The sequence below is a fragment of the Nerophis lumbriciformis genome, linkage group LG16 (assembly GCF_033978685.3).
Source record: "Nerophis lumbriciformis linkage group LG16, RoL_Nlum_v2.1, whole genome shotgun sequence".
Taxonomy (NCBI): domain Eukaryota; kingdom Metazoa; phylum Chordata; class Actinopteri; order Syngnathiformes; family Syngnathidae; genus Nerophis; species Nerophis lumbriciformis.
Genome location: NC_084563.2, coordinates 16437099 through 16447098, shown reverse-complemented (window position 1 = coordinate 16447098; position 10000 = coordinate 16437099). Strand labels below are relative to the sequence as shown.

The 10000-nt window shown below is 35.6% G+C and overlaps 1 protein-coding gene across 4 annotated transcripts in view; it reads left to right on the top strand.

The window, feature by feature from the left end:
* The window catches only part of diaph2 (diaphanous-related formin 2), a 1014494-nt gene that overhangs the window by 609316 nt on the left and 395178 nt on the right, over positions 1–10000 (top strand). For all 4 annotated transcript variants that reach the window (XM_061976707.1, XM_061976705.1, XM_061976704.1 and 1 more), the window contains one exon: positions 5889–5990. In XM_061976707.1, coding sequence (XP_061832691.1) covers positions 5889–5990 — 102 coding nt within the window. The remainder of the gene's footprint in view (positions 1–5888; positions 5991–10000) is intronic.

Here is a 10000-nt window from a genome sequence, read left to right as displayed (position 1 = left end):
TACATGCTTTGTTGGTTTTGGAGTCGCTCTGACTGGGGGTCGACGGCTCATTTGCAATTGTTTTGTTGTGGTTTGAGATGATTTGTCGTATATTGTTCATGCAGCTGTAGCTCAATTTAATGTTGTTCTTGTTGAATACTTTTCTTAGGTTGTTGTCTTTGGGAAAGTGTTTGTCAATCAGATTGAGGAATTTGTGTCCAATGTTCGTTGAGACGTTTTTGCTGTATGGGGGGTTGTACCAGATGATGTCGTTTCGTTTTCTGTTCTTTTTTGGCTGGTTTCCTGGCGTGGGTTCATAGGTGAGGGTGAAATTGTATCCGCTTTCATCAAGGGCTTTTTGGTACGGGGGGTTGCTTGGTCAAATTCAGCTTTGCTAGATGACAGCATCGATAGCCTTTTATTGATTCCGGTAGGTATTCTTTTCGTGGTGGTGGGTGGGTGGTTGCTGTCATGGTGCACGTATTGGAGTGTTGTGTTGGGTTTCGTGAATGGTTGGTAGCTGTTATTTCTCAGGTTGAAAGTGACGTCAAGGAAGTTGACGGTTTGCTTGTTGGCTTCAATCGTGATCCGTAGGCCGTTCTCTTTGAAAATTTGGCATATGCGCTTCTTGGTATTCTCGCTGCTCCTTGGCGAGGCGCGACACACTGCCAGTCCGTCATCACGGTAAATACCAAGGTTCAGATTGAGGCTAGCGAGCTGGGAGAGGAGGAAACTCCCAACGAGTTCACACGTTTCTGCTCCGTCAAAACTTCCCATAGTGACGTCAAATGTTGCATTGTTCTTTTTTTGCCATGGTGTACTGTTGTGGATGAGAATGGAGTTTTTTGCGTGGATGATGATGTTTCTTTCGTTGCCTGTGATTGAGTCGTAGTCTGAGGCGAAGTCTAGTGCTTGAGTCAGTAGGTCTTGCGTGATGGAAGGGTAAAATTCCTCGATATCAAAGGAGATAAAGTTGTGCTGTTGTTTGTCTTGGATGTTGTTGAACCATTTGATTACTGCTGCTGTATTTCTCCATTGGTTGAGTGGTGTTTTGTCCTTGATTTTTGTGTTGACTCTGTCCAGGATTATTTTGCTGATTTTTCCTATGTCAGATTTAGTTGGGTTTATTAGTCGGCATGTTGGGTTATTTGCGAAGTTGGGTTTGTGGTCCTTCAATGTGATGAAGGCTTCCTTGTTGGCTGTGGCGTCCACCCTGTCCTCAATGTCCAGTTCAGCCGCGATCCTTTTATTTTCCAGGTGGATGTTCTGTAAGGTGTTGGGTTGCGCTTTTTTGTATGATTTGGTGATGCTTCTGTCCAGTAAGGTGTGGTGTTCTGGTATGTCCATTCTGTAGAAGTTTGTGGTTTTATCGGCAGCTATGATGAGGTTGTTTACTTTCTTGATGCGCTCCTTGTCATTTTTCAGCTTGGTGAGGAGTGGGTTGCGGATTGGCTTGAATTTGACTGATTGTATCATTTTGAGCATGTCGTTCTCAAAATCCTTTAGTTCCTCAACTGTGGGTGGGTTCTTGGTAGATTTGAATCCGTAAGTTTCCTTTTGCATTCCTTTTGTTTCAGGGTGGAGGAAAAAATTTGCTTTCCACCGCATCCTTCTTAGGAAGTGTTCCGTCTTTTCTATGAGCCTTAGCTTGTAGTCATTCTGCGCGGGTATGGGAATGTTCTTCGTGGAGTAGTCGATGTTGAATTTTTCCATTTCTGATCGTCGTACAGTGCTCAACAAATGTCAATTTGGAGCGGAGTATATGTCTTAATAAGGTTATCCAAAAAATAGTGCTCGATACCGTAGTAGAGCGCAATATATGTATGTGTGGGAAAAAAAATCACAAGACTATTTCATCTCTACAGGCCTGTTTCATGAGGGGGGGTACCCTCAATCGTCAGGAGATTTTAATGGGAGCATTCGCATACCATGGTTTATATAGGGCACAGAGTGGGTGGGTATATATATATATATATATATATATATATATATATATATATATATATATATATATATATATATATATATTTAAATATATATATATATATATATATATATATATATATATACATATATATATATATATATATTTAAATATATATATATATATATATATATATATATATATATATATACATATATATATATATATATATATATATTTAAATATATATACTGTATGTATATATATATATATATATATATATATATATATATATATATATATAAGCATATATATATATATATATATACATATATGTATATATATATATATATATATATATATATATATATATATATATTTATATGTATATATATATATATATATATATATATATATATATATATATATATATATTTATATATATAAGCATAGATATATATATATATACATATATATATATATATATATATATATATATATATATATAAGCATAGATAAATATATATATATACATATATATATATATATATATATATAAACATATATATATATATATATATATATATATATATAAGCATGTATATATATATACATAAGCATATATATATATATATATATATATATATATATATATATATATATATATATATATATATATAAGAGCATATATATATATATATATATATATATATATATATATATATATATATATATATATATATATATATATAAGAGCATTTATATATATATATATATATATATATATATATATATATATATATATATATATATATATATATATATATATATAACATTTCTAAACTGAAAACAGCTGTGGTTGTATGTCTTCTTTTTTTTTGCAATTAATAATCCTTTGTTGACATTTTTGTTCATGTTACAAATATATTTTTTGGTTGCAAACCATATTTTCATTTTGCTTATTAAAGATTTTGGTTACAAAAAAAAACCCAAAAAATGTTTTAACCAAAAACAATTTTGGTCACAAATTGATTGTTTGGTTGCAATTCTTTTTTTGTGACTCTTACTTTTTTGTTTTCTTTCCGTTGCAAAACTTTATTTTGGTTACAAATAAATGTTTTTGTTTGCATTGTTTTTTTGCTGATTACTCTTTGGTTACACTTGTTTTGATTGTAAATACTTTTTTTTAAATTGCTGATATTTTTACAAATCCACTTTTGTGGTTGCATGGTTGCAATTTTTTAAGTTACTTTTTAATTTAAGTATCGTTGTTGTCTAATTAAATTAATGTAACATAAACCTAACCTCTTGTATACCCCATGTATACAAACACCCTCCAAAAAGTCACATTTTTGGGGCGGTATAGCTCGGTTGGTGGAGTGGCCGTGCCATCAACCTGAGGGTTGCAGGTTTGATCCCCGCTTCCGCCATCCTAGTCACTGCCGTTGTGTCCTTGGGCAAGACACTTTACCCACCTGCTCCCAGTGCCACCCACACTGGTTTAAATGTAACTTAGATATTGGGTTTTCACTATGTAAAAGTGCTTTCAGTCACTAGAGAAAAGTGCTATATAAATGTAATTCACTTCACTTCACTTCACATTCAACTAAATTACCTTTAAAATTATTTGTATATTTTTTAATAATAGCTTTTACGGTTAATTGCCTAATACCAAGACAGGTGATTTTGTTGTTGCTTGTATTAAACAATTGCATATGTCAAGCTTGTTTTGAGAAAAAAACACAAATCAGTACATATAATATCTGTGGAAAGTCAATAAAGAAGTATGTCTATTTTGGATTTTTGCTCAGACCAGGTGATGCCATTGTATTACTAATGAAACAGTAATTGTTCCTCTATAATTAAAAAAAAAAGAAAAACAAGTTGATATTAACAACAAAACAGCTGCATTGCGTTCTGGCTCATATTACTGTACTTGCAGCCATATTGGCTTCATTCCCAATATGCATTTGCAGGTCACATGAATGCTCTTCTCGTTCCGTTAAACAGCATTTCTCCTGTATTCATCAGGTGTACCAAAGAAGAAATGTTCCGTATGAGTAATTATCATGCATTATCGCTGCATTGTCTCCACTATAAGACTTATATTACCCACAACCCTATAGGGGGAGAAAGCCTACAATTGTATCCTGTTATCACTTAATTACATAATAATTCCCAATCAATTGTGAATCAATTTCACACAAAGTCGCCCCCACATCCCCCTCGCCCAAATTAGATCTGCTTCTGGTGATATTATCACAAGTCTCATTACCAACGCTGTAATTGGAGCTTGAGCAGGAGCAAGGCGACGAGAGCACGTGCTTGTTTTATTGCTTTTTTTATTTTTTATTTTATTTTTCTAACACTGCTGTATTCCCTCTGGGGGGGAACACAGAAATGTCATCATTAGCGGCCAACCAGTGCAGTTGTACCTGGAAGGGATACTATAAGGTAAAACTAGGGGGTATTTAAAAGAAAATATAAATAATACTCCCCAGCATCCTCACAACATCATCATCATCATCATGCTAGGTTTGATCAGAAAAAACACTCAAACTTATATATATATATATATATATATATATATATATATATATATATATATATATATATATATATATATAGCATGGATTAACTTTATTGCAGACTTTAACGTCCAAGTAGACATGCAATCACATACAGTACATAAAACAAACAAAACACAATATAAAAGGCATTATCACATTCTATTAAAAGCAGTGTATATTCAGTAAAAAGGCATGTAATAAATAAATAAAAGCAGCAATGAAAAACATATATATATATATATATATATAGATATAGATATAGATATAGATATATATAGATATATATGCACTTTAAACATCTGTTTATACATTATATAAAAGGCCGAGATACCAGTGTTTCCATATATACAATTGGTACCTAACAGAACTACACCTAGGATTGGTTATCTGTATAATATTATAATATTTGGACCCCTGCAGTCTACATATAAATTTAAACATTAGTTTTATAATGGTGGCGTGGAAGCTGTTTATCCCTAAATCACACTAAAAACACTCCACACAAGTCAATAACATCAACAAAGCTCACCTTTGTGCATTCACACACAGCATTCAACGTTTGGTGGACGAAATAACAAAGAACGAGGGGCATAAAAAACATGTATTTCTGTGGCAGCGTTGGAGAAAGTTGTATGTGTCAACAAACTAGGGTGAGTTCAAGCGCCAAAACGGCGCTCGCCAAACACTCTCCTCAGTGAAGCATGTTTAATATAAAACAGTGGGGTTTCTAACACTTAGGAAGGTTTGTGTCATGTTTGTCCTCCTACAGAAATCATATTAAAACATTTTTTTCCCCCTCATCTATTTTTCATTTCCACACATTTTTGAAAAAGCTCCTGCTCTTAAAGAGCCGCGAGTTGCGACCCCTGAATTGTTTTAGAAACATGTGCGCCACAGAGGACGTTTCACTCTGAAAAAAGGCAAGTCCAAGTCATAATGCTTCCATTGTGTCCGCGCTCACTCAATTTACACTTTTGGCAGAAACCTCCTCAGTCCTGCTAACTTTGCTGGCCTGCACACAAGTGATTAACATCTACATTTAAAAAAAAAATTAAATAAAAAAAAATGTTCGCCTTTTTCCCCCATTTTCCTCACCGACATCTTTTTTTTGTCTGCCTTCAGCAATCAAAACATCTATGCGCCCCCCCCCCTTCGCCCTGAAAGTGAACTCGCCAACTTGGTGGTGCCTGCATTGCCGATTATAAGCGCGCTCGCTGCCTCCAGACCCGTTGAGGCAGGTCACAAGCGGATGATTGTTTACCAACACATGGCATGGCAGCAAAATGTAACAGCTTAGTGGAGCAAGCTTAAGTTGATTCCGTGCACACTTGTCTTTAAGATGACATGGACCCGGAATGAGATTTGCATGAAGAGTCGCTCTATTTAAACCAATGTGTGTGCGTGTGTGTGTACAGAACCTGATAAAGAACCTTCCGGAGCAGAACGAGCTGTCATCACTAGCTGAACTTAAGAGTGAATATGAGGAGCTGGTGGAGTCGGAGCAGTTTGGGATCGTGGTGAGTAAAACAAATCCAATGAGTACCTTGGATTTCAAACAGTTTTTTTTTTGTTTTGTTTTTGCAGCCCTTTGAGACACTTGTGATTTAGGGCTATATAAGTAAACTTTGATTGATTGATTGATTTTAGTTTTTTTTTAATCACGGTAATTAGTGTTTTTATATATTTCTAAATGGTTGAAGAGTTGGTTGATTTATAATTGATTAGTCTTAAACTGTGATTTTATTTTTTAAAGATACAGTAACAGTATGCAAAATAATACATAAACACCAAAACCAGTGACGTTGGCATGTTGTGTAAATGGTAAATAAAAACAGAATACAATGATTTGCAAATCCTTTTCAACCTATATTCAATTGAATAGACTGCAAAGACAATATACTTAACGTTCAAACTGGTCAACTTCGTTATTTTTTGCAAATATTAGCTCATTTGGAATTTGATGGTGACAACATGTTTCAAAAAAGCTGGCACAAGTGACAAAAAAGACCGAGAAAAGTTGAGGAAGAAACACTCGGTTGCTTTGCCAAACACTTCTTTAATGGTGAACGGCCAACATGAGAATGTTAAAGGGGAACATTATCACAATTTCAGAAGGGTTAAAACCATTAAAAATCAGTTCCCAGTGGCTTATTTTATTTTTCGAAGTTTTTTTCAAAATTTTACCCATCACGCAATATCCCTAAAAAAAGCTTCAAAGTGCCTGATTTTAACCATCGTTATATACAGCCGTCCATTTTCCTGTGACGTCACACAGTGAAGCCAATACAAACAAACATGGCGGGTAGAACAGCAAGATATAGCGACATTAGCTCGGATTCAGACTCGGATTTCAGCAGCTTAAGCGATTCAACAGATTACACATGTATTGAAACGGATGGTTGTAGTGTGGAGGCAGGTAGCGAAAACGAAATTGGAGAAGAAACTGAAGCTATTGAGCCATATCGGTTTGAACCGTATGCAAGCGAAACCGACGAAAACGACACGACAGTCAGCGACACGGGAGAAAGCGAGGACGAATTCGGCGATCGCCTTCCAACCAACGATTGCTATGTGTTTGTTTGGCATTAAAGGAAACTAACAACTATGAACTAGGTTTACAGCATATTAAATACATTTGGCAACAACATGCACTTTGAGAGTGCAGACAGCCCATTTCAGGCGCGCAAAGAACATATATTTTTCCACAATTTCAGCACTCAGGTTAACCATACCTAAATAGACACAAAATACTGCATTACACAAGAACTACCCAAATGTACTCCAATGATTGAAAAAAATAAATGTTTTTAAGCTAAATTATTGGTAAACACAGTTTATGTATAATAATTTACGTAAAACCGCAAATAATGAATGAAGTTTTCATAAATTAATATATTCTGTAGACATACCCTCATTCGCTCTCGTTTCCTGAAAGCTGATCTGTCCAGTTTTGGAGTTGATGTCAGCATCTGCTTTGAGTGTCGCAGGATATCCACACATTCTTGCCATCTCTGTCGTAGCATAGCTTTCGTCGGTAAAGTGTGCGGAACAAACGACTGACCATTTCGTCGGCTTTCCCCACAGCCTCATATTTTGAACAAATTTCGTCCAATTTCTTGCCACTTTCGCATCTTTGGGCCACTGGTGCAACTTGAATCCGTCCCTGTTCGTGTTGTTACACCCTCCGACAACACACCGACGAAAGTGAGAAAATGGCGGATTGCTTCCCGATGTGACGTCACAACGAATAATAGAAAGGCGTTTAATTCGCCAAAATTCACCCATTTAGAGTTCGGAAATCGGTTAAAAAAATATATGGTCTTTTTTCTGCAACATCAAGGTATATATTGACGCTTACATAGGTCTGGTGATAATGTTCCCCTTTACACAGGAAGTGCTTAAATGTTGTCAAAACACTGAAACAAAGTCTAAGTTGATTGTGTTCTTCATGGTGTTTTTTGAAACCACACCAATTTTTTCCCTGAGAATTTTCAACTGAGTTGTAGTGTTTTGCCAAGAGGATTTTTTTGTAATATTTTCAGAACATGCTTGTTCTATTTTCGGCCAAAGTAAGACAAAGAAAACCATTTTGAAGTTGTCTTTATTTTTAAGTTATCATGGCATGATTTTACCAGTCCGGCCCACTTGGGAGTAGATTTTCCTCCATGCGGCCCCTGAGTTAAAATGAGTTTGACACCCCTGCTCTACCGTATCTTCACCGCGAAAATTGAGCCTATTAGTTAGGGAAACTTTTTGATGGGCGTCTTTTTTAACCCCTGCCTCGTCAATAACACAACTTCACATTGCTGAGCCTTTTAACGCGAGCAATGGGATGTAGCATGGGAGTCGGCACAACACTTCGGCTATAAACTCTAGACCAGTGTTTTTCAACCACTGTGCCGCCTGCACACTTGTGTACCGTGAGATATTGTTTGGTGTGCCGTTGGAGATTATGTAATTTCACCTAATTAAGTTAAAAATATATTTTTTGCAAACCAGTAATTATAATCCGTAAATGTGTCGTTTTTGAGTGTCTGTGCTGTCTCGAGCTCGGCAGAGTATCCGTGTAATACTATTCCATAGCAGTAGGTGGCAGCAGGTAGCTAATTGCTTTGTAGATGTCGGGAACGACGACAATGGTTTGCAGGTAAAAATGTGTCTAATGCTTTAACCAAAAATAAACAAAAGGCGAGTGCCGCTAAGAAAAGGCATTGAAGCTTAGGGATGGCTATGCAAAACTAAAACTGAACGGGCTGCAAAGTAAACAAAAACAGAATGCTGGACGACAGCAAAGACTTACAGCGTGTGGAGCAGACGGCGTCCACAAAGTACATCCGTAAATGACATGACAATCAACACCAAAATAGGAGCACAAGACAAGAACTAAAACACTACACACAGGAAAACACCAAAAAACTCCAAATAAGTCACGGCGTGATGTGACAGGTCGTCTACTTTGAGACAAGAGCTATAGTGATGCATGGTTGGTTATGGTTTGAATTCATATCAAACAATTGCGAGAACAACTTTTTATTGTCAATATCGGCTGCTGAGTTTCATTTTTTTTATGTTTTCTGCTCGCGGCGTGCCTCAGAATGTTTTCAATGGAAAAAAATGTGCCTCGGCTCAGAAAAGGTTGAAAAACACTGATCTAGACAAGATGGAGACAAAATCTTATGATTGCACTTCATCTTTGACATCCATAACAAAGCTTCGGTTTGAGTGACGTAGAACGACAAGGCAGACACTCGATGCTAACAACACAGATAATAATAGTCAAGTGGACCAAGTTTTTGTCGATGGTTTCACACATGGAAGCCCACTTCTGACTCAGAATAAATACCCAGGATGTGACAAAGTATTTCCACGTAATGTCCGTGCTGTAGTGGCCGGGTGACTGCCATAGCAGTTATTCTTGGAGGATACCCCAGTCATCTACAATAGAACCCTCTACCATTGTCCCGATACCAATATGTTGGTACCGGTACCAAAATGTATTTCAATACTTTTCGATACTTTTCTAAATAAAGGGACCATAAAAAATGGCATTATTGGCTTTATTTTAACAAAAAATCTTCCGGTACATTAAACACATGTTTCTTATTGCAAGTGGCTCCTTAAATAAAATAGTGAACATACAAGACAATTTGTCTTTTAATAGTAAGTAAACAAAACAAAGGCTCCTAATTTAGTCTACTGACGTATGCAGTAACATATTGTGTCATTTATCATTTTATTAATTTGTCAAAATTAAGGACAAGTGATAGAAAAATGAATTATTAATCTGCTTGTTCATTTACTGTTAATATCTGCTTACTTTCTATTTTAACATGTTCTATCTACACTTCTGTTAAAATATAATAATCACTTATTCTTATCTTGTTTGATACTTTACATTAGTTTTGGACCGGTACTTTTTAGAGGCGGTATAGTACGGAATATGATTCATTAGTACCGCGGTTCTAGTATAGATAGATAGATAGATAGTACTTTATTGATTCCTTCAGGAGAGTTCCCTCAGGAAAAT